The following is a 25,868-nucleotide window of genomic DNA, read 5'->3' as shown; positions in this document are numbered from 1 at the left end:
GCTACACGACGGGATCATCTGTGTGCAGTAACCGTAGCTATCATTACCATAGATTCATCGCAACATTGGAAGGGACATTTTTCTTCTGTTTTCTAGCGGTCCCGGCTTTACTTTTGATCTTGGGCAGGATTACCATTTTTGCAGGACATTCATCAACCATGTCCCCTGTCGAAGCAACTCTTCTCTTTTTCCAAAGTCTTTTTTACGTTTTCAAGAATTCCACAAAATTGGACATAGAAGAAGAGTTTGGTTTTACTTCTTTAGTCTTGCCGCGCATTTTCTTTTCCGGAAAGCTCCGGAAATCCAACACTCGTGTTTCCGAAAATCGAAGCATGAAAAAAACCGTCGCGAGCGCACGCAGCGCTGACGAAGAGCGCTTTGCTTATTTTAATGGTACCCGTTCTAATTGGAACCGGTGGCACAAAAATCTGAGAAAAAGATCTATTTCGTGGAAGGTTCCACGCGCAACGGGGAGAGGGGGCTGGTTGACAGGATGTCCTTGCTTCTGCGAAGCTTTGCCGTTTTAAAACACTCGGCTCGGGGGCTGTCTGTTTGCGTGTTAGTTGTGTGTGTTCATTTTTTATTTACAGCCAATAAGGTGCCGTTTTATGTTTTGTTTTACTTTAACAATACTAACTTGTAACTTGGTAGAATTTAGCATTAAGTAGTATTGCTAGACAACTGGTTTCGAAGAAAAAAAAAGCGACGTACTAATATATTATTTTCTCTGCAATTTAATCACCACAACACTGTGTAACGACACTGTGTCGTTGGAAACGGTACAGCTCGGGAATCGAGGGTAACCCAACAGTGTTCTATCGGCTTATGCCCGGCTCGACCGCCCAAACAAACAAGCTGCATACGTTCTATCTTCAGCAAAGACCGGACAATGGTGACACGTGGGCCGACATCAAGGTGAATCATCCGCTGGACTTCGAGACGATCAAAGAGTACAATCTGACTGTTCGTGTTGAGGTAAGTGTCCCGTGATCCTTCACTATTTCCAGCCGCACACAGCTAAATAATTTGTAATGATGTTCGACATAAATTTACATTAATTAATAGTTAGTTTGAATTAAATGATTAAATTCTTTCGCATGTACTCTTTCGTCTGCATATATGCTCAGAAGGTTTGTCTTTCAGTGGTATAACAGATACACCATAGGCAGATAGACCATTGTACAAACATGCTCTTCGTTATGCTTCAAGCGGTTCCTGGTACCATGGCGGTATCACCATTAGATGCTTCTCATTAAAATGGTTGCCATAACTGTGCACCACGGACGAAGTTATCCTTTTTTTTCTCAGACGGAGCTATTCAAACAAAAACCGAGTGGAAAAAAAGAGTTGAATGACCACGACGTCGTTGAAATTCCTATGAAACACTAACATCGTCGTAATATTTTTCTACTTCTTTAGCCCTTATAACTCATAGTCAACACAAAGACCAGGAACAAATTCATTCTACCTTAAAAAAATATCTGGCACTGGTCTGGGACAGGTATTTAAAAAAAATCAAATTAAAGAATAAAATAGTGGGAAATTTAAATTTAAATTGCTATGACATATACATTAACCATATAACATAAAACGGATATTTATATAAACACAACATAAAGATTAAAGCTCAAACAATATGATCGAGCTGGCTCTTAAGAGTTGACTCTTAAGCAGCGAGAAAAATGTAGATGTTAAAAAGAAACAGTTGTTTTTGTCATCAAAAATATCCTGTTTTTGTGAAATAGGCAAATTATAAGATAATCGAATTGAGCTCACCAATGTGCAGATAAGAGATCTTCAGCTGAGTTGTATTTTCAAGAAGAGTAACATCTAATACAGTCAACGATAACGAGTATCGTAATTTCACGCAATTATAATTTTGCAACGGATTATCGGATGTGATCGTTTTCGCTTCAGCATCGATCCAGTATCAGCTGGTTTACGGAATCATTGGCCACCCATCATAATCGCTCATCCACGCACTTACACTACGGAAAATAGCACCTTTCGCGAAAAAATTTCCATGCAAAAGTTTCTTCGCAAACTGTGCGTTATGAATGAAAATGGCATCTAACTTCTTCGGAAACGTGTGCGTTCCGGAGGATGATCCTCGTTATCACAATTTGGACAAGGTCCCCGAGGGGTTGAAGGTTAGGGGGAAAATGTGAATCGAGGAAAAGTTTAACGCCATACCGTGCTTCAGCTGGGCCTATTCGAGCGAGCAAGCGAGCAACCAGCAAGATGAAAAACGGCAAGTCAAAACTTTGAATTTGAATAAATTAACTTTTTGGCTGCTTTCCACTTTCGTTGCGCGTAGCATCATCAGCGGGTGCCGGGTTTTTTTTTTTTTTTTGGCTTGGCCGTGGCCACGCTGATAGATAAATATGATTTTTTTTTTGTGTTCCTCCGCTAACGCGATCCTTGTGCACCGCGTAGAAAAGCGAGCTTCAAGGATGCAGCGTGCGAGGAGTGAGTGGGACGAGGGTTGTGCTTTATGTTACAATTTTTTTTCCTTCCGCAGCATTGTTCATTGTTTGGTGGGAGGTGTAGTACTTTTGCCTTTCGTCGAGTTAAACTCAATACGGAAGCCATACTGGTGAACTGTTACCTTCGCTCGCTGAGCCCTGTTTTCAAGGGCAATGCTAACAAAGTGAATCCAGATCTAGACGATGCCATTTGAATTTTGGTGTAAATTGGCGAGATTTTTTTTCTTCATCGTGGTTCTTATGCCAAGCAAACGCTGCTGTAAGTGGAAACCTGTTTTTTTTTTTTGCTGCCGGTTGGATGATCTTTCGGGTTGGACTTGCATGGAGCGGAAAATGTTTGTGAAAAGCTCCAAACGAATTTATTTGAAAATAAGCGTTATATTTGTGAAAGTTTCTCCCCCCCTAGCAAAAGCATATCACGATTGTTAAAAAGAAGAACTGAACGTGGAGAAATCAAACGCAATGGTCGGAACGTGCCTAGTTGAAAATTTCCGCCCTGTTCCGTAATGGGATTCGCGCCCGTTTCAGAATGCCGCTCGAATGAGTTTCAAGGCCTATTTTGTACGTTTACGACCGATGGTGGAACCGATGCCGGGAGAGCACTCGTGGAAGATGTTTGAAGAACCGGATGTGGCAGATTGGACGGATGTCGCCATTGTGCCTGCTGGCGAAGCCGCGAACGAAAGCAGAGTATGCTAGCCAGCACGGCGCGCTTGGTGGAAAGCAGAGTCAGAACTGCACTTTTCGGGGTGGTGCATGTTAGGAGTAGTTTTTGTTTGGATTTCGTTTCCGCCCTGTCCACGCTGAATTTGCTTGAATATAGAGGGAGAGGGAGAGCGAGAGAAAAAAAACACACCTTCAACAAATAACCGTCGGGTGCTATCGGGCTTCACTTGCTCCTAGTTCTCTCAATTTGCTGTAGTTTGTGGCAGAAGGAAAAAAAATCAATGACTTTTCTGTGATTTCCTTTTTTGTCGGCGCTTCAGAAATCCTTTTGCGAATGTGGAAATGGAAGCAACTTTTTCGAAGCAAACAACACTGATGGAATAGAGTCAATTTTAGTTGCTTTTTTTGCTGTGTGTGTGCCTCCGTCTATTTCGGTCGGTTGGGCTACAGTTGCTTTTTCTGCTCCGAAAATCGGTTCGAGTGCTTTCTTCAACAACTTACCCACGCTTGAACCATAAACTGTGCCCACCGCTATAGTTGTTACCGCTATCTCGAGTGGGGAAAAAAAAAAATGATCGAAGGGCAGGTGAGAGTGAAGGTCTCTGCGCTCTGCTTCATATCGTATAAAAATCATTTTTACCCATTTCCACCGCTTTTCTGTAGGCGATTTTCGTCCGCTTCACGTCGGTGGACACTCGTGCCCAGCAAAAGTACACTTAACGCTCCCGGGGCCGAAGGATGAAACTAGTGTCAAGATCTTGGTATTTTTCTACACCTCTTTTTGATCTGGTTCTACCATCCAAGAATGATCGTCTTTTCCGCTGAAGTTGATTTGCCCCGGTTTGGTTGGGGCAGCTCGGCGAACGGGGAAAGTTCCACCGATAAAGACGTGTTTAATTCGTGAGAAGTACGAACGATTCAAGTTGTGTTGCCCTCGCTCCCCCAAACGGTTCTTTCACCCGAAATTGATACGATCGGAGAGTGGATGTGTTGGATAAGGATGTTGGTAGCGTATGCAGCCAGCTGGATTGGTGCAAAGAAAAAGTTCGTTCGTCGAGTTTTCGCTGGTGCTTTCCGTACGGAAAAATCGGTTCCATCTGTGTGTAGCGGGCACATGGATTTGTGCAGAAACTTTTAATTAGGGCTGCAGATATGTAGCGGGCAAGCTATAACGGATGTCGTTTGCTTAAATTTTGCTGCAGACAGACGGTCGATTTTTCCTGCCAACTTTGCCGCCCGAGTTTGTCCGTGTTGTACAGCTGTGCAGCAGCGCACTTGCAGCTTGCGTAAATGAAGCGATATTTTCTTTCGATGGTGGTTCTGTGTTTATTTCTTTCGCTCTGCACCATCACAACCTTCATTTCATATTTTATCCATTTTTTTTTGTCTTTTGCACCGAGCAGATCAGATAATTAGTTTGTTTTAATAACAATCTCTCTCAGCGTTTCGCGCATCTCGGCTTTTTATGCTTGATGCGCTCGATAAACATCGAACGCGGGATCAAAAAGGTGGTCCATTGAATGCATCGAGAGCGAGTGAGAGCGAGAGTTTTTTTTTTTTTTTGCAAACGGAAGTAAATGATTTGCCCCGAATTTTGCAAACCGTTTTACCGTTTAGCCGAGAAGTTTGTGTTAAACGAGCGATGGGCGACCAGAAAATTGGATTCAGAATTAAGCGCAATATAAAACCGTTCATCCAATCATTTTGTGTGCGGGGAGTTTTTTTTTTCGTTCGTTAATGAAAAGCGGAACTCCTCTGGTTCACTTTCCACGCGAAAAAGATATACATTTCCCCATCGAGTGTGGCGTGCCAACAGTGTTGCCATTGTGTGTGTGTGTGCGTGTATATGTATATTTTGCGGTTTCGGAAATAAATTGATTATTAATTACGAAACTTTCACAGCTATAAATATGCATGTGTACCACCCTGTTGTACTATTTGAGGCATAATTTATTAAAATGATTTCACAAGCGTGAAACAGATTTATGTTTTGTGCGAACACAAAAAAAGCACAACAAACAACAAAAGGTAAAATGGCAGAGCGTTGCACAAAAAGCGTGCCGGAAAAGCAAACATGATGGAGCAGCGGCGAGCTTCCCTCGCCCGGGATCGTACCAATTTTGCGGTGGTGATTGTGGTGGCGCAAAGTGCAAACACAATCATAATAAGAAAGCCACGCTCGGCTGCAAATGATTTTAGGCGTATAAAAATGTCTCCCTTTGAAGGTTTTCCCCATTTCTACCACCGGTCCCTTCGACCGGAGCAACAACCGAGAACAAGCCGAAAAAGGGAGCAGATCAAGCGGAAATGAAATCATATTGCCTCTCGTGAATGAAAAATGGAGACAGTGGAACCCGGTCGAAGCAAAGATAGCGTTTGGGGGGGTTTTTTTTTTGTTGTATCTGGAGGTTCGGGAAATAATTTTCTCTCCCCGGCGGCAGAGTTAAGGAAGAACCCCAGCATGAAAGTAGGTGGATACTGTTCGGCGGAAACGCAACGAGTGCAAAGATTAATGTAGCATTAAATCCGTTTGCGATTAAACAAATCGTGTTTCGCCCGCTTTTGTCGGCGTTTATAATCCACATTTGGCGAATGGCGAACGCACGGAACTGTTGCTGAACATGGCACACGGAATTCGGGGGATGGGCGGATTTTATTCATTTATTTGTATTCGCGCCTCCTATTTCAATCTTCACCATCACCACCACCCCCCCGATGTGGACCGACAAATAAATTAACCAAAGCGTTTCATTAATTTGCCACCGTTGGGTTTGTGATTAAGTTTTGATTAGCTACGAAATTTGGAAGTTGGCTGGGATGTTGCTTTTCTTTTAAATTTTAAACTTCCCAACGAACGTTTGGGCCTGTAGCTAATGCAGCCACCGGTTCGGCATGGCGTGTATAGGTGTGTAGCAAAATCCCGTACGACGGCCGTTCGCGTACGGTGTCTGCTGCACGGCTAAAAGCCTCCGAACACAGGCACAAATATTTGCGGTCGACGTTGATGTCGCTGGGGAGTAATTTTACAAAATTGATTTGTGGTATTCTATGAAAAGTTACTCCATTAGCAGCAGGAAAAGTGAACCATTGCCTGCTGTATATGGGTTGGGAGGAGGGGATTGTTTGGTATGTCGTTTCAGTATGTTGACTGTTAAAACTTTTCACCGACTCGGGGATCCCACACCTTGTTTCGCCCCCCCCCCCCCCCCCCCCCCGCTTTTTTCTTCCCTGTTTGCCAAAAGTACGATAAACAGCGCTGTTTGCTTCAGCGCAACAAACAAAAAAAAGTGACCGTGGAATAGAGTTTTACCGTACCCGGGAAAATGGTGACCGTGGCACAAGGGGAAGGAAAGGGGGAGCGTGTTGTGGTACGAAACATAAAAATCTGCTCAACCGCAACGCGACATCCGCAGGCAAATGGGGTCGTGGTGGTTCAAATAAAATGGCAATGTGAAATAGAAGCGATATATATATATATATATATATATATATCTCGCACCGAACATATGACAGCGAATGCTACCCCGAAGAAGCATATAAAGTGACAGAAACAATGGTACCGGGTGGCTTGCTTTAGTACCTTCGAAAAACATGCCACACAGACCAGGGAGGACACAGCATTCCCACGCGGCGCTCTAGCAAAGGAAACTTTTTCTGCCGATGAAAACTGCGCTGAAACATGTGGGAAGATATTGTTCCGCTGGTTATTATGGAGGGAAAATCGGGCATGTAGTGTGCCGAGGGTGAAAAAATAGGCGAAAAAACGATGAAGATGAATCGGTATCCATATTCTAAACCGGAGTGCACTATTACGGGTTTCATCGTTTTGCTAGTAATAAAAATGGGGCGTAAATACCGTGCAAACATTTAAGTATTCATCCTTTTTAATTATAATTTGGCATGCTAGGAATGTCGTTTGGAGTTATTTGATCGTTTTTAATGCCATGATCAAAATAAGGATGATTAATGTGGAAATATTTGCAGTTCGTTCCCTTAGAGGATTTAAACAAATCGATAACAGTCCAAATTCCTTCCTTGAAGATGATTTTATTTTTTTTTTTTTTGGGGCAATATCTCTAATGTAGACCTTGATACTTATTTACTACAGCTTGAACGTTATTCCTCGCCCCAAAATGCAACACACACTACTGGGTATATAGCAAAAATCAGGTTCCCCTGTGCAACCGTAAATGTCACTGCACTAACCTGCGGTGAAGGTGATCCATTAACCCTCATGCTGCAGCACCGTGTACTAAACACACGTACACACCCATCCATAAAGACTCAGCCAGGACCTTGATGAATGAAGCAGCAAATTATGAACACCTGCGGTTGGGTGACGTTATACAATTTCCCAATCCTGTCCGGTCTCCCCTAAACCTTCAGCGCCTCGTAGTGCAGCACGTTCTGGAAACAAAGATCCATTACCGCCAATGCCATTCCACGGTGTATTATACAGAATGGGGCAAGTCAGGTCGAGAAAATACTCCAACCGCTTTCCGGACGACATGCTCGTCCCATTCGCATATTTCCGTCCCGTGAAGCTCACTCTTTTGAAGGTGTGGTGATTATGATGATGAGAAGTACTTTATCTTTCCATCAAAGTGCGGAGAGTCGCCCCGGACGGTTGTGGTTTTACAGCATTCCTACGGCCAGCAGGTGCTGGAGAATGTTGTGATCCCCCCCTGCTGTGCTTCGCCGTGAAGTATGCCAACACGACAAACAATTTTTCCTTCCGCATCGAATCGGCCACTGGTAGTAGCTATGTAGCATGTACTCCGGAATGCTTACAAGCATCCAATTACGGACGATAGTGCTTGTAATGTAGAAATCTAAATTACTTAAAGTTCAATGCACAAAAAAAGCTTATTAGGGCAGAGAAGTGTTTTGAGGTAGAAATTTTCCTATTTCTGGAGTACACCGCGCATATTTGGAATGCAATCATATCTATGTTCCCTGATTCCATTGTTTGCATCCCGACGGCTTTAATCTCAACAACGCGAAGCACATTGCACTGAACAGATTTGTATTTGTTTTTGTGTGTGTGTGTTTTTTTTTGTTACCAACAAAACATGCACACAGTTGCAAATCCTGCGCCATCCGGACGATCCCGGTTTGGGTGGAATTAGCCGGTTGATGATTTGATGGCCCTCGAGTACAAAACCGAAAAGCCCTTCACCCTTCATCAATGGGTTGTCGCCAAGTGGATTATCTCCGCCACCGACGCGTGAGAATTGAAGGTGAACCACGATCTACTTATTGTGGTACCGTTGCCACTAGGGAGGGTGGTCGAATCGTGTTGTGGCAACCTTCCAGACACGCACCCATCTTAACCCTCGTGCTGGCATTTCGATTGTGCGGGGCAAACGGCTCGCCAAAAGCACATCGGCACGAGCGAGTCGGCGCTATACATATCCCCCACAGGCAGGCAGTCCCGCTCCAACAAATGCAATCTAATAATAATCCATTGAATGCACTTTTGTCACGACTGTGCGAGTGAGAAAATTTGCATATAAATTACATTTTCATAAATTAATACGAAATCGGGCGACATAGATATTCCGGAAGCTATAATCTATTTATCTCTCCAAAGCTTTGCGGGGAAATGGAAAACTGTGGAGCGCCAGAGCCGGACAGAGCGCGTGTGAGCGTGGGAGCGAGCGAGATCGAGGGAGAGCAATAGTTGATGTAGATAGGGCAAGTGGAAAGCCAGTCGTAGCAGCTGTCTGCGAGTCGAAGCGGCCTGTAGAACAGCAAGGCGTTGATGATGACGATAATGTTGGTGCGATAATGTGGGATTCTATTGCGTGCAAGGGATACCCAGACAAAGGCTCAAGGTATCGTGGAATTGGGTACACCGTTGAAGTTGATATAGTTCCGGGGGGAGAACGACAAATTCTTTGATGCAGTCTCACACGACCGAAAGTGTTAATTTTGTGGCACGGAAAAGCACCACTCGCCCCCGCAAAAAACCGGGTTTCGGAAGGAGAATAAATAAAATGACTCAATTTCTCGATGCGCTTCCCGGACGTGCCGTCCCAGGACGCTCATGTAATGGGAACAATAGGAAGAGAAATGCAGAAAACAAAATTTAAGCTTCCATTTATTGTCACCGCGTGAAGTTTCCGTTGTGTCGCAGTGCTGTAGCCACGTTTTGCATTTGCAAGCATTTGAATAAGAATTTCCAGTGCCAGCGTCACGATAGTTCTAATTGGGCATCGTGTAACCGAAGCGTAGAACGTTGCTAATGAGCTCTTCTTGTTTCGCAGATCGGCGAGATTGTGCGCGGTTTTTTTTTTATTTCGGTGCTCCATTTTTTTGTCTCCATTTTCGGTGCAGGGGCACCTTGAGTGAGTGTAATGAACGGAAGGATATTGTTGCGAGAATAATTATGTGGCATAGTTAAGCGCCTTACCGGGCGGGGCCGTGGCGAGAGTACCACATCTTGTACCATCTCGTGCTACGGAATTGTCTTTTGTGCGGGATTATTGAAGGTACTCACTGGTAGGGAAATGATTATGCACCGTATAAAAGGTGTTTTAATCCGATTCATTACAGACGAGTTCGTCCCTGAATGGTCTTAGTGTAGTGAAACAAAAAAACAAACAGAAATACAATGTGAATATTGATTTTAGATTGGAGAAACCCGTTGGTTGATGCTGTTCCAAGCACACTACGCACGCCCAGGACATCTATTTGTTTGATTTCTAGGAGGAGATTTCCACACTATCGGATCCACATTGCTGATGTAACAAGTGCATCGTGTAACGATCTTTCCAACTGGATGAAACGCAGAAGAATGAGCGTAATAAAGCATCTAAATCACAGTAAAAGCAAATAAGGCGGATAGACCCTTCAGCAGTCTCTGCATCGCCGTGGATGAGCGCTAAGCGAAACCATCGAGCAGTGAGCACCGCTAAGATAATGGCATTAAAAATGATTGGCCATTTTTGCTAGCAAAACGATCTTTTATTATAATAAAGGACAAAATTATACGATAAATTGGTGAGCTGCTTCGCGTTGCTTACCGTGTAGCCGTCACTGATGATGTTGCCCTGGTCATTAGAGTAGCGCGGCGCATTAATGCTCCTAAGGACAGTGTCGGTTTTTTTTTGTGTGCTGTTGCTGTAGTGGAAAGTGCCAAAGGAAAAGCGTGACATTGTTACGCAGGGCACCATCACCCATCGTTTTTCTTGCGTTAGGCGAAGAAAACCTTTCCCTAGCAGTTTCCCTCCACGGTATGCAGAATGGTTTCCTAGTGGCTGATTCGATGATAGATTATGCTCCCGGTCGGAACTGGGTCATCTCCGATTATGCAGTGAACCGTACGAGAATGAGGAAGCATAATGTGTAAGAGAAAGTATGATCCATATCCTCCCGGGGTGGAGGGGTTGTTGAGCGAAGATATGGGTGGAGTTGAATTTCTTACGAGTCTTCGTCTAGACGTGCATACTGGTTTACCGGAAGCTAGGATGATCTTGAGATAAGAACACTGCAGGCAATTTTATGTGTAATATCGACCGTTTCATCGACGGTTTGTACCTCTACTGCCTCAGTTGTCTGATAGAGAAACAAATGGAAAATATGCCTTGGCAGTAAGGAAAATGTGTCATGTAGCTTAGGATTTCCCTTCAGCAGTGTGTAGAAATGATGTTAACCAAAAGGATGATTACTTAACTTGTTTATCTGCATCATTTTGTATCACGGCATCCTGTTGCAGCATTCAGGAAGCAATGGCGGAGATTCTGTGTGTCCCTATACAGGTTTGCTGACGTAGTCGAATGAAGACAAAGTTCCATTTGCGAGCATCCTTAACGTTGCAAACGGTTGGCCAAAGCGCATAACTAAATAGCGCAATGCTATCTGCTGCACCGGGACCTTCACTAGCCAGCGCCGTTCGTTAGTGTCTCCCTGTGCTGGATGTAATGTAATTTAATTTCTTTCGTTCTTTCGTTCCGCATCTAGGGTTCCCCGTTGCACTCTAAGGTTTATCGCTCACTGGGGACTCTAGGTTTGCAAGGCGATTGCCATGATTGATAGTAAATGGACGCCCGAGTCCACACGGCGATGAGTCCGTAAAGCGAGTGAAATGATCGATTTTATAAGCCACCAGGCGTCTCCATTTTCCCGCGCAAGCTCAACAATAACGCCGCGCGTAACATTGCATAAACCTGCACAAACGGGAAAAGTTACGTCTTTGTTTCAATTGAAACGTGCCACAACGCGTGACCGTTCCTTAGAAAGTCCACTCCCCCCCCTCCCCTCCCCTCCCTCGTCCCCCCCGGAGGGAATAGTTGTTTGAATTTTTTTTTGTGCGGGGTGAAACCGTTTTTAAAGAGCGATTAAAAGCTTCAAACACTTTTGATGGCAGTTTTAATAGGATCAAATTGTTTGGAATGTACGCGCGGGTATCGCGTGCTGTTTGGTGATTGCGAAAGTTTTCGCGGCTCTGTAAAGCGCCATCGCGAGCGCCACACACACAGATGTGTGCCCGGTGATCGGGCCCGAGGAGTGTTGGACGCGGTGGGAAAGATTCTTCGGTTATGGCGTTCATAAAACAAAAACCGGTTGCCAAAGTTGCCTTAATGTATTTATGGTGCGCTGTTCGGCGGGCAGCAGATTGTGTGGAAGATAGATGACACCCGCCGTAGCTTATTTAACGTTTTGCAGGGAAACAATCCTCCGAAGGCTATCGGGTGCGGGTCATTGCAGGTTAAAATAATCCATTACTAGCGTTGTGTGTAAAGGCTAGAAGTTTTGGCGATTGTCAATGTCTGAGTTAGAGTAATTGTAATTTATAAAAGTAGAGAGCAAGCCGGCCAAGTTAGTGGCGCTGCGCATACAAAGCAGTTTTATTTCTAGTACCAGCATTAGCTATTATGCACACGCATCCATGCATGCATAAAATGGCGACGAAGTCATAAAAATGATTGCAAGTAATTTCGAATGTTAGTACCTTGCTGTGCGAACCTTCCATACCACGAACAATTGCACAAAAAGGCATGGAATTGCCCTAAAGATGAGTAAATGTAATTGCTATCGTTAACCAACCGCGAAACACGCGATCGCAACAGACCTGAAGCAGCAGTCCTGATCGGCATGCCGTGCACTGTCTCGCACCCAGACAAATATTCTTCCAACAAAATAACGTGATTGAAAGTTCAGTCTGGTCTCATTGTGCGGTGTATGGAAAAGATTATCAATGCAGCTTTGTTTTATTATTCCCGTCACAAAACGGCAGGAATACGGGCAAAAAAATTTGCATACCGAGCAATAAGTATGAGTGAGCCTCAATATTCAGGTTTGTCGTCGGCGAAGCTTCCATGCACCAGCTACAGGGGTTTGTATATTTGTTTACCTTACGCCAGAGCATACAACACACACACACAAACACAAAAGTACAACCGCTCGGAAGAAGCAAAAATCCATGGTGGTGGCAGGGTATAAAATTTAAAATTTATGTCGAACATCATCAAATTAATGCTCATTTTGCTTCATCCTTCATTTCTTTCTGCTACCGTTATGACTGACTGACAATCTGACTCCTGGCTGGTATACTAACGCTTTTGTTTTCTCTGTTTTTTTTCATGCCGCTGCTCGCCGTGTGTTGTTCCGCAAACCTGTACCTGTGATGGGGCCAACCAAAAAAAAAATATTAAAACAACCTCAACATTCAACATAATCATCATCATCATCGGTGTATCATTGCGGGGTCCCATTGATGTCTGCCGCACATCCCCCCGTACGTCAAACAACGCTGTCGCGCGCCACTGTAGAACAACGGGGCCCAACAACTTGCATCGGAAGCAACTGTTTACATACAATTAGAGGATGTAAACGACGAAATACCGTTGTTTACCGAACGTGAACAGGAAACTGTGCTCGAGGGTGAACCGATCGGTACGAAAGTGACACAGGTGAATGCAATCGATAAGGACGGTACCTTCCCGAACAATCAGGTGAGTAGTGTGTCGGGCTGCCGACCGAGTGCATGGTGGAAAGCATGAATGAAAAGCATCGAATCGAATCAAGCGAACCAACGTATAAAAGGAACGGCAAATGGATGGTTTTGTATTTGTTTTGTTTTCGCGTCGCGGTGCTCGCGTTTTCGACGTGAAACTCAATCACGTTCCAACCGTCCATTTGGGATGCGATTCGATCGAATGCTGACGGTGAACGGGAACATTTACGCGACCACCATCCCTAAAGAAGCGTATCGAAGAAAGTCACAGAAGTACTATACACAAATCATTGTTTCCCTACCACTTGGTATGTTCAGCACTTACATCTCGCGAAGTGTTTAAAAAGTTAGGAAAAACCTCAAATCATATCTTTCATTGTGACCGTAAGGTTAACCTCACAATTCTTTATATTTTGTGTTTATATTTTGGTGACCAAAAACGGTAACGCAAGCCATGCGGCTAACCACAGCAAGAGGAACGCATTTATGCTTCTGGACGGTTGCCTTCGTGGCGTCATCCCACAGTGTAGAATCGCGGTCTTGGCGACATCAGCTTAGCATTGTCGCTGCGGTTGCGGTCTCGCGGCAACAACCGAATCGAATGAGGAGAAGAATTTTATCGCAAATAACTTTCCATTTGATTATTTAATCTTGAATTCCGATTCGTGTCGGTGGAAGATGTCTGAACCGGTTTAGCGTCTTCCGTTCCGGTACATTGTGTGGGAGGGCGTTTCGTAGGAAGCAGGCCGAAAAATGGATGTTGTTTCATGATAATGCAGGCGGCGAATTTGATCCGAGATTCGGAGAATTGGCATTGGGTTGTGGTTTTTGTTTTTCGTCCATTTTTTTTTTGGCATTGCAGCTACATAAGAACGGCACAGGGTGGGCTTTCCTGGAGTGGAATTCTGTAGGAGATTGTAGTGTTTTTTTTCCCTTCAGTTGTGAGCCGATTTCTTCTTCCACTGTTAGGAGGATCGAGAACGGGCGTGTTTATGAACTGTGTACAACTCAAGTCGACATTTGTTGGCTCCAGTACAGTCGTACAAACACACGTACATACACACACACACGCAGTACACACACCCGGGTTTGGTTCGACTGACCGCATCGCCTCAATCAACCCCATCCCTCCACTCACCCTGTCAGCATCGATCCCGTTTCCAAAGCCTTTGGCTTTTCCATTTCACCGGTCATTCACTTTTTGCTTCCCCGATATAAGGATTATGAAATATTCATTTTCTCAGCAGCCGCTTTTCCGGTGCTGCTCATCGGCAAAAGGAAAGAGATTATTCCACTACCCGGGGGCCTCGGAACTTTTTCTGCACCACAAAAACCAAAGGATGATCAGATAAGCTGGCGGTAGGCAAAACTTGCACAGTGCGTGTCATGGATTGGAGGGTTCCAATATTTGTTCAAGATGAAAGTGTGTGTGTGTGTGTGTGTGTGTGTGTTGCGAGTGGATGTTTTTTTTTTTTGTTTTGCCACTCGGCTCGATATTTTATAAAAGGGGTAAGAAAATGTAGCGAAAGCTTATACATCCGCCCGGATGTGTGGAAGTGGCAGAGTTTGCTGTTTTTGCTTTTCCGCATTTGTTTCATGGAAGTGTTAGCCTTATATTTTCGCTATTCGATACGTATAGTTATTATGTTTATTATGATACAATAGAAGCAATTTTTTAATTGATTATTTGCTTAATATTCTCGAAATAATTGAAGTTTTTTACAAAGAAATCGATGAAGTACTTTAGTATCAAATCAAATCATGATTATTTATTGATTTATTCAGTTTCATATTTGCATCATTTCATACAAAGGTTCATGAAATTGAATCAAGTGGCTGTATTGTTTTTTTTTTTTATTTCTTCTTCAACATTGTAAAACAATCAACACTTTTCTTCTCCGAGGTCCGTTCGCTTTACCGGCTATTATCGTTAAAAAAAATCACTCACCAATCAACCAGGGTGTTAATGAACTCATGGCATTTTCCATTTATGATCCCTTTTCAAACCGAGTGTTACACTCCGTTCATTAGATTTCCTTTTGGGAACTGTTGGCGCAAAAGAGTAATGTGCTGTTCGTGTGAATTAAGATGCAAAACTTGTCGATTTAAAATTTTTAATTGCACCCTCGAGGATCGTCTCGGTAATTGTTGCAAAGATCCGCACGGCACGCAACTCCTTTACGGCAATTGTATCACGAGCTGTGTTTTTCACCGTTTGACTGTCCGTTTATATCACAGGATTAAGGTTCGAGAGATGGTTCGAGCGAACCGTGGGCCAAAGGGATTCAATTATAAAAAGGTTCGATGTTTTCTAATTAGAATGAAGCCGAAAGTTGTGCTCAGTGATCCGGGCTTGCAGGCAAAAGGATGCTAATGAGGCCGAGATTACTGCTCCGAAAGCGCCGTTGCTTTTTGCTGTCCTATTATGTTCGGTAGTTGGTGTTTGTGTGCCGTTCGCATGTAAGTGAATGTATTGGCTAGGTACATGTGGTAACAATTCCCGGGAAGGTTTGTCCCGGATTGGAAGAAATTCGGGGAATTGCTTCTAGCGCTCAACGAAAATGTTTCGTATCGTGCCATTGCGTTCGATCGATGTTGTAATTACGCTGCCCCAACTACTGATGTCGGGTTGGTGGTTAAAGCGTTGTGCAATCCGCCGTATGCAACGATTAATGCTAATTGCTCTGTATATTCTCTCCTACTCCCGCTTGGTCGGCCAACTCATGCATTTTGGTTTAATTGCAGGTATACTACTACATCGTCGATTCGCCCCGAAACGAGGGAAAGGATTTCTTCGAAATCAACCTGCAGAGCGGTGAAATATTCACCAAAGTTGTGTTCGATCGTGAGAAGCAGGGGGCCTACGCTCTGGAAGTCGAAGCACGTGACGGTGCTCCATCCGCCCGGCCTAATAGCAATCAGCAGCCCAATTCAGGTGAGTCTTGACGTACAGGCGCCTGTGTGTTTCACGTATTTCGTTCTGTTCGCTTCGGTTTTCGTGGGGTGCCCAGAACATTTTTTGGTGAATCCGTTCGTATGAGCACGTCATGGCATGGGGTTCGTGTTGTTGTATTGATTATTTCACAAAAAAGAAACCTTCGCCGTTTTGGGATATGCAACATAAAATGAAGATTTACTTGATGCTCATGCTTTTTTTTACGAATGTTAACACGTTTTTCTCATGAATATGTCTGCATTCCGTCATAGGCACGTGTTAAATAAAAGGATGACAGCATTGGAATTCCAATGCACGCACGTGCTGGCAGACATTTTTATATACACAAATTCTACTTGTAAAACTACTAGCCCTCAACTGGACAAGGCTTGTAGAAAAGGTGAATGCATTACAGCAGGCCAACATTTCCCTTGCAAAGAGCAATAAAAACGTTAAGATGTGGGCCCCTGTTCGCGCAACAATGCGAGCAAAATGAGCGGCTGCGGAAATAGGGAAAAGCAATTAACGATCCCTTTTTAATATTCATTACTTGTAAATTAATAACTTTGCTTTTCGGCAGGGAAACACCCGGAAGCAACCCTCTAGAGTAGTCGGGCGAGCAACAATCGTGAAAATAAAAATTAAAATGGCGGAAAATGAGGACAAATTCTAGACCCTTTTTTGTACTTGATGAACGGGCGACATTTTTTTAATCTTCCTCAACTGTGGCATTCTTTTTTTTTTCACACGTACGAAAAAGTTACAGCGGTTACAGCGTCCATTTGTTAATATTGAGGGACTAAAGAGGCTTGTTCCGCTACGCTTGATAGAATGTAACGTTTCGTTTATGGCCAAATTGTTCATACCTGGCGTGATTGTGCTTCCGGCAGAATACTAGAAATGGTAGAAATGTTAAGGAAAGAATTACTTAAGAATGATTCTGTCGTAATTATCCATTTTATTGGTTGCGCTTTGATGACTTTCATAATATTGCACGATATTGTGAGAATTAAATGCTGGAATGGTTGATTTCTGCATTATTGTTAACCCTTAATTACTGACAACTTAATTCAAGCTATAATATTAATTATTAGATATTTTAATGCATATGGTGTAGAGGAAACTGAATGAAGAAATCGAGATTAATGTGTTTTGAATCGCTCATAAAAACGTTAAAGGTCGTTGATCTTTTCCCAAGCGTATTGGATTAATTCTCAATATTCTCAAAGTCGTAATACACTCTTATAGTTACTCAGTTTTTTTTTATCTATCTTACTTAATACCTTCCAATCCCGTTGAGAATTAATGTGTACCCACAGCAAGGGTAAAATCCCACCAACATCGCTGGGGTACTTTACTTTGTGTTATCTGCTACAAGCTTGTGGAACCGCAAATGAAATGGGTTTTTGCGCTACAAACGACATTGACCTAAGCTTAGCAGTTGGCTTGCGGTTGGTCGGCAAGTATGTCGCACCTTACCCATATCCGTCCATTAAATGGCAGGTTAAATTGCGAACTTCGGTCAATCATTAAACCCCGAATCATCGTCCCTTTCGACCACTGAGTGCGATGTGTGACGATGATTGAAATTAGTTTTTTTTCCCTCCTGTGTGTGTATCTCCTTTTTGCTACGCCCAACCTTGTATAGGTTTACCGGGTAGTGAGAATATGTAACCCTCCGAATTCTTGCGGTAGGCAAAAGGAATCCAAAAGGGTCAACCATGCATCCGGTCCAATCTCCTCGGAGGATTTTCCGCCATGCAACAGCCCCCCTGGAAAGTGACCAATCTCGAATGTCGGGCTTTTTAGTTTTGGGGTCGTGGGAGAAGCGAAGGGACGAAATTACAAACCACTCCCTCGGATGGACCGGAAATGGATTCCTGGTGAGGTGTCGTCCGGTGAGGATCCGTCAGCAAATAGGTAACCACCGGTTGTGAGGTGTTATGAGCAGCCAATAACTTTTAAAATAAACTCACTTACACACGAAAACCACTGCTCTAGGAGGTTATGGCTCAGCAGCGTCCAAGCAGCTTCCTCGTACCTCGCACATATTGGTCGCATTGTTGCCCCGAAGGCAGGCTGGGTGGTTTGTTGGAAATAGAGTTATAAGATGATCGCACACACCGGTCCGCTATTGGTCCGGAAATGGAACCAAACTGTGAACCACCGGTTTTGACCAGAGACCATAGTCTGCCCGGAAGCTAGTCCTAGCCGTCTTTAATTTAATTCGGAACTTTTATGTCACAGCGTAGCCAAGTTTATGGTGAGTATGTGGCTCTGCGTTAAACGAGAACGGGGAAAAAGGTACTGCTGGCTTAAAGCATTCGCAGAAACTCCGTAAGCGTCTGTGAGTGTACGAGGAGTTTATCCGTGCTGAGATTCGAAAGTTGCAATCATGCACCGTCGCACCGTACAACCCTACGTGTGTGGAGGGCTTTTTGTACCCAGTACTCAGTGCCCCGAAAGGCAAACACTCAAAATCAAATTCTACGTACATTGCATGCACTGCAGCTAAGGCGAGGCCGTGCGTTCCGAGGAGGCTGAAACAAGCCAGCGTTTGGTACGGGGCCGTAGCATATGCGTGCGTGTGGCTTAAGGGGGATGATAATGTTTAACATGTTTATTACTATCGTACTAGCACGAGATGGGCTTTCAGCTGTGTGTGTTGCAACAGGAAGACAATCAACCGGAGGCCGGAACCGGTGTGAGGCAGGCAACCGTCGTAGTTGCGACGTACGTTTGTTTTATTCATAAATGGCAAAGGTTCGCACTGTTAATTCGGGCGAATTTATGAGCAAAAGCATGTGATGGCATGAGCACGCACAGAAGCGGGAACCATTGCAGTCACAGCAGCTCCTATTTCATCGTCGAAAACAAAAGAGAGAGAGAGAGAGACGAGGGAGTAAGCGAAGCTCATGCTGATAGGAGGTGCCACCTTTTATTGCGTGTGCCTGGTGTGGCCTTTCCAGCTCCGTTTGATCCCGGGAAGAAATCCTTACCGGGCCGATCTGTGTTTAGTCGGCGCACCGAACATAACAGGTGGGCTGATAATTGTTTGGCCTACGACAGTAAAACACTTTTTTTTGGCCAAATTATATTTTTGTATTCAACATACGTCCCTTCAAGGGCGATACACCAATTATAGCGGTCTTTCAATTTTTCGATACCATTTTTGTAGTAGTATTTGTCCTTTGCCTCAAAAAAGGCCTCAGTTTCGGCGAACAGCTCTTTATCCGACGAAAATTTCTTCTCAGAGGACATCTTTTTGGGATCTAAGAATAGGAATTGGTCACTGAGAGCCAGATCTATGAAATACGGTGGGTGGCGAAGCAATTCGTAGCCTAATTCATGAATTTTTGCCATTGTTTTCACTGGTTTGTGGCACGGTGCGTTTTCTTGACGAAACAAAACTTTTTTTTCTTCAAATGCGGTCGTTTTTTGGCGATTTCGTCCTTCAATCGTTCCAAAAATTTGATGTAATAGTCGCTGTTAATGGTTTTTCTTTTCTCGAGATAGATTATTAAGATTATTCCTCGCAAATCCCAAAAAACTTGACGCCATAACCTTGCCAGCTGATTGTTGCGTTTTCCCTGCTTTGGAGCAAGTGCATCGCGTCCAGTCCACTCGAATGACTGTCTATTGGACTTTGGAGTGAAGTGGAGAAGCCAAGACTCATCCACAGTAACATACTGACGCAAAAACTCGGATTTATTTCGCTTAAACAGCTCCAAACTCTGCTCCGAATCATCAACTTGTTGTTGTTTTTGGTCAAATGTGAGCTCGCGCGGCAGCCATTTTGCACAGAGCTATCGCATATCCAAATTCTCGTGAACGATATGTCCAACACGTTCCTTAGACATCTTTAGGATGTCAGCTTTCTCGATCAGCTTCACATTATGGGTGTTCTTAATAATTTTGTGATTTTTTTTAATGTTTTCGTCAGTAACCACCTCTTTTGGGCGTCCACTGTGTACACCACCTTCAGTGCTCATTTTACCACTTTTAAATATAGCATACCAATATCTTATGGTTGATTTTGGTAGAGCAGTGTCCAAAGACTCTTCATCAAACCAATTTTTGGCTTTAACTATATGTTTCCCCTTCAAAAACCAATACTTTATCATCACGCGAAATTCCTTCTTTTCCACCATCATTCAAAACACAAAAGTTGCGTCACACAAAATGCTCTAGCTCATTAGGTTGTGGCCCGAGTGCTGTCAAATTTGGACAGAATTCCTTTGAAGGTTGGTACAAACGAAATATGATATGGATAAAAATCTTCTAGCGCGATAAATGTGTTAGGCCAAACAATTATCAGCCCACCTGTTATATATATTCCGTTTGCCGTTTTTGTGCAGATAACGCACTTCGCATATAAACAGCTTGCACCTTTTAGGGGTCAGTTCACAAAGAACGCCACCGTTGCTCCACCTTGGCACGTAGTGAAGAAAGCACAGGCTTATAGTTTCGCCATCCGATTCATCAGAGTTATAGCCCCTTTTAAAGTTTTCGTCTTACGGTAATGTACTGGTTGCCTGCTTGCCAGTGTCGAGGTGTAGTGTCATGCGAAATCCCGTCCATATCCCAGCTAGAGTGGGGCTGATTCAGGAACCATCGTCCGCATAGCATAAAAGTCAAAAATGAAGTTATAGCTTATGTTCCACAGTTTCCGGGCACTGTTTTGTGATTCAGTTGGTTGTTTTTTTTTTTTTTTCAAAACGCTGCGTGGCGTAGTGCAACAGTGGCCTTTGTGGCTGTGAACCATTTCAAAGTGCATTTTCCAGATTAGACATAAAAAAGTGACCAGTGCTCCTCCAACAGACATGCTCACTACACCGCTCCCAATCTGAACTAGAAATGAAAGCGTTTTGCATATATATGTTTGAGACAAATTTCCCACGGCATGCACGAGTGTCGGTCACATTTGATATTTATTCTAACTTCATGTGAAATAATAAAACTTTCCTACCGTATGCATACAAATCTGTTCCCATCCGAGCGGCACTTTGGATGCAGTTGTACTCGGTGGTACGTGCATCGGCTCTATTGTGGGATGATCCAGCGATCGTGCCACGCAAGGACAAAGTTTTGTGCCGGATTTCCAACCGAATCATATTGAAATCGACGATCATTCGGTTCATGTGGACACGAATCTGACTGCAGCATAAACGAATCGTTACGTTCCCGGGCTGTTTCGCTTCGGCGTGTAGCACTGTTTCATCGTTGCATGGCCTTTTGTCTTTGAACCTTCAGGCCTTTGGTGGTGCATAAATTATTATGATTAGGATTTTGAGGTCAGGTTTTTATTTACGTTGAAATGTTGTTCCACACACACACACAACCTACCTCAAGCCAGAAGCGCAGAACGTACAGGGCCGTCGACTGCACCAAACTGTCCACTGTAGCCGCCCGGATCGCCAGTTCGCAGTACGGATTTCAATTTGAGGCTAAATAAATCAATTTCTCCTATGACAGGGGGTCACACAGTGCTGTCCGCCGGAGTTGACGGTGCGGTTTGATATCGTAGTGATGAAATTTACTCATTTATGAGAGATTCTAAATGGAAAACGGGAGGGTGGGGGTTTTTTTGTTTGTGTTGCCCGGGAACCAGTGCATATTTTCATGAATTTGATTTGTTTTGATGGGAAAATAGAATTCGGTGCGTGTGCAGTGTGTTGGCGCTTTGTTTAAATTAACCAGAATATGTTATCATCAGCCAAACATAGCTCTAGCTCCATGAACGACTCGGTCAGCTGAATGTTTGGCAGTGGACATCAGAGACATCTTCCATAACCATGAGCATGATAAATGTGTGAAAATTTGTCCTAAATGTAATTTGACATAAATATAACTTACCATTTTGCCCCATGTATGTATGGTGCCCTGGTTGAGACATCTCTGGCTAGGAAAATAGAACCACCTACCTTCGGGACACCATTTTTCTGTTCGGGAAAATTCTGTTTGTCAGCGTTCGCTTATTTCCTGGTGACCATATTTTTCTATGACAAACGAGCAACACATTTTAATGGCACATTTCAGCTTCCCCTTTCCCATTGGGAAGATTTTAAGTTCCACTGCCCAGGAAGTGATAGTGGTCACCGTACGTGGCTCTCACCCACAGTGTCACACTTGCAATAGAACAATGCAATTGAGCGTTCCGTTCAGCAAGTTGTTGATTTTGTAGTAAGAAACTAAACGTAGGTGGTAAATAACATTACCCATTGACAGTTAATTATTTCCTCGAGAGTGTATTTTGCTGGAAGCAAACTCACTGACGCCGGAGTTCGTTTCGGCTTTCGAGTTCCAAATAAATGGAACCCACCCCGCCCCCACCCCTTCGTTTGGTGGGATCTGCCCGAGCAAATCGTTTTACGTACTTATCACTTTGACGGGGACAATCTGTTTGGTGCGAAAATGATGATTTTCAGGGGTGCTTATTTTGCTGGGTGCAGTCGCTGTCTTGAGTCGAGTTTCCTTTCGGCATCGTTGTCGGTTGATTGGGTTTTGAAGAAGCAAAACAAAAAAAAAAAGATGGGAATAAACTACATTCGCTCGTACTCGAGGGATGGCCAAGCGTGCATCCCGGTGTGTTGCCGGTGCATGATCCATACTGTCAGGTCCTGTGCAACTCACCTTGTGCATTTGGGGTGATTGCAGTCGTCTTACTTCGTGTACACAGAGCCAAGGATTGCTCCTTTTTAGTTAAGGTGTGCGATGTTCATATTTTTCTACCGACCCCATTGGTGTTGCTTGTCTAGAAGCATCCGCAATTCTCACCCCAGGGTGGCACGCCTGGGTCGGCTTCCACGGCTTCCCACGCTCTGTGCTCACTTTTCTATCCGCAAACTAAGGACCAGCAGTTTCGCAAATACAACACGGCGCACCCGCACGCGTTCGTGCCCGGTGCACACACCGCCAGCCTTTTGGCGCTCGTGTGCAACCAGGAAGTGAAGCAGCAAAATAAATTTACATTTATATTAAAAACAAATATCTGTCGTGTTGTTTCGTGCAGATGGGGTTTTCTATCCATGTTTTTTTTTTCTTTTGCTGTTTAATGCATCCTCCAGCTGCACGAAACGGGTAATAGTCCTTCGCTAGCGCTGGGAAATGATAGTGGGCTGATGGTTTTTCTGGCCCTCGCTTCGCATTATGGTGGCTTGCGATGGTAGTGTTTCACTTCAATTTTCCCCGCAATCATTACTTCCTGCTCGGGCGTTAAAACTAGCAAACTAGCAGTGCGGAGAAGAAGTGCCACTGATCCCCAACCCGTTAGTGGCCGGTGCGAAATGGTAAGACGCGTGACTTTATGCCGAGGGGCGTGGCTGGCGTACGCTCACTGTTTGACGACTTGACGAGGACACTGTTTGCCGAATGGTTGGTTCAATCAACAGGCAGCTAATGGTTGACCAGCTGTGTCCACCGGGAGCCCGAGCAGCGATCTTCTCCGACGTGTGGATAGACACTCATCGCCTTAGATGCAAATGCGTCCACGTAAACCTCATCCCATCCGCTAGCATAAGCTGGAAGAAGTTCATTATCTTAATTATTATTTGCGTTATTATTCCACCTCAGTTGACTCGCGTGTGCTGTTTCCCGTGCTGTATCGTGGACTTGAAGCAGATTAAATTCCACGCGGATTTAGAACGTGCCGGAAAGGGAGCGCTGAACAATCGCGTAATAATAAGCAGATATAACGCTATCGGATGGATTAGTCTTCTTTGTTGTGAAAATTTGGAAAAAAGATGATTTATGTCTAAGACGCTTATTGGCGTTGAAGTTGTGGAAAACGTTTGTGAGTAGAAGCTAGTTTGTTACGATCGTTACATTCCCTTAGCCTTCAATTTCCTTCATCTAGCGACAATTCTATCTCTTCGTGTTGTAACGATCAGAATTGCATTAGCCTCCGGCCGGAGATCTTCAAAAATCGACATCCAAATCGTTGCAATCGCTTTCCCGAAACAATTCCCATCTTCGCATCTCAACAAGCGCTTGAAAGTTGTATTTCCTTTCCGCAGTAATCTTGTTTGCGGAATGCTCTGTGCGTGTAATTAAATTTTTCTACTGCTCACGTTCACGAAAATCGAAGCCACGTTTACGGTCACGATTTGATGGATTGGCGCGCATTCCGGTTGGGGACAGTTTCCAAAGTGGGAATATGACTCAATCAAAACCACAGGGCTCATTTCTCGGCATCGGTGGCGCTATTGGGCGGAAATTTGATGGCCGGACGTTCGAGATACATTTCCAAGGAAAACACAAGGAAAATTGAATTGATTTTCGGGAATTTCGTGCTCTGTAGGTGTGTGATATGGTTTTTGCCCGTGTCTTAAATGTGTTTCTTACGAAGGCTGTGTCACGGATGCGGCCGTTTTGCTGATTAACTTCATTGAAGTAAAAAGGCATTGCCTCAAGACAATGATGTACTAAGCTCAGTTTTTTTGGGGGAAATTTGTTCCATTTCCTTGGAGTATAGTGCAAGAAGAATAGCAATTTGAAGCGAATTGATCATGAATTTTAAATATGTCTCCATCAGTGCGCGCAACGTCCACGGGGTCGAGCTCTGGAAGTTAGCACACTCACGTACCACCTTTCAAAACTCCATCCACAGTAAATCTCATGCGTATTTGATAGTAACACAGCCAGTGGGTGTAGCAGATCGCATCGAAACGACGATGCTTTGCTCTATCAGATGTGCAGAATTTGTAGATAATTCTTCGAATGTGTCTTTTCCGACGCACAGGTTACACTCGCCTTTACGTCACAGCCAATGTAGCGCTGGTACCAGAAGGAACGTGGGTGCATTTTATGACGACTTTGTAAAACAATGTTCTTGTGCACTTGAACACATATGGCGCCATCGGCAGTTTTGCTATCTTCCCATTTGGGCGATGCACTGCCAGATAACGCAGAGCTTACAAATTCTACTGAAGTATACTTTTTTTTTTTCTAAGGGTGGGAGGCGAGTTACACTCCTTTTTCTTTCAGTGAAATGAAAAGATTGCTTATGGCAAAGTAAGTAAAGCGTGATGAGATACGGAAAAGTACAACAGTATGAAGATATAGAGAGAGAGAGAGAAAAAACCTCTACTCACCAGGTTGAAACCGAATGCTTCTTCCTGGTTGTAAGAAATTCTTCTTCTTATCGCCGGAACTTCATTTCACGAGCACAAGGCGTCCCGCATTGGCATCCCTTTTTTTTCCTTTGCTTACAAATGTAAAGCAACTGGCACACTCCCGGTTTGTGGTGCCTGCCGCAAGTACGAACGCTGAAAGTGAGCGACATTTTGCACGGAACGACTGAATTCAAATTCAATTTGCGTCGTGATATTGCCGTGGTGGCTCCCATCGTCGGTATCCTTTAGGGTGTCAGCATTTCGACTGGTTATCGTGTTTCTCTTCCCTTCGTTATCTTGGACATGTTTTTTTTTTTCTTTGGCTGGTGCTTTCAATCGTGATGGCAACGTATGGAACACTACCGAAAATAGCGATGGCATCCCTTGTCCTAGGTGATTTTGATGCTGTCGCTTCTGGTCCTGGGTATTGCCCGTCCCGGAAAGGTTCCTATCCACCATGTCAAGCGGTTCCAGTCTGGCTCCCGCACCGGACCTGAATGATTCCGCCGGGGATGTGGACGGTATTTGGCACATCGTCGCCAGCACTGCACCGAGTTTTGTCCGGGCTGAAAATCCTGCCTTCTCAAAACACAATTCGTTTGAGGCTTCTAAATCTCTCCACCCGAACCATCTTTCGTCTGTTATTTTTGTTCCAGTTCCTTTCGTTCCCGTTCGACTGCAAAGTCCCAGCACACGGCACAATTCTG

At 44.1% G+C, this 25,868-nt stretch overlaps 1 protein-coding gene across 2 annotated transcripts in view; it reads left to right on the top strand.

Moving 5' to 3' along the window:
- Nucleotides 1-25,868, top strand: part of LOC128305548 (neural-cadherin) — a 190,735-nt gene that overhangs the window by 45,648 nt on the left and 119,219 nt on the right. For both annotated transcript variants that reach the window (XM_053043045.1, XM_053043046.1), the window contains 3 exons: nucleotides 786-975; nucleotides 12,929-13,111; nucleotides 15,859-16,048. In XM_053043045.1, coding sequence (XP_052899005.1) covers nucleotides 786-975; nucleotides 12,929-13,111; nucleotides 15,859-16,048 — 563 coding nt within the window. The remainder of the gene's footprint in view (nucleotides 1-785; nucleotides 976-12,928; nucleotides 13,112-15,858; nucleotides 16,049-25,868) is intronic.

The sequence above is a fragment of the Anopheles moucheti genome, chromosome 3 (genome assembly GCF_943734755.1).
Source record: "Anopheles moucheti chromosome 3, idAnoMoucSN_F20_07, whole genome shotgun sequence".
NCBI classification, from domain to species: domain Eukaryota; kingdom Metazoa; phylum Arthropoda; class Insecta; order Diptera; family Culicidae; genus Anopheles; species Anopheles moucheti.
The sequence above is the reverse complement of the archived record's forward strand: the minus strand, read 5'-3'. Positions and strand labels throughout refer to the sequence as shown.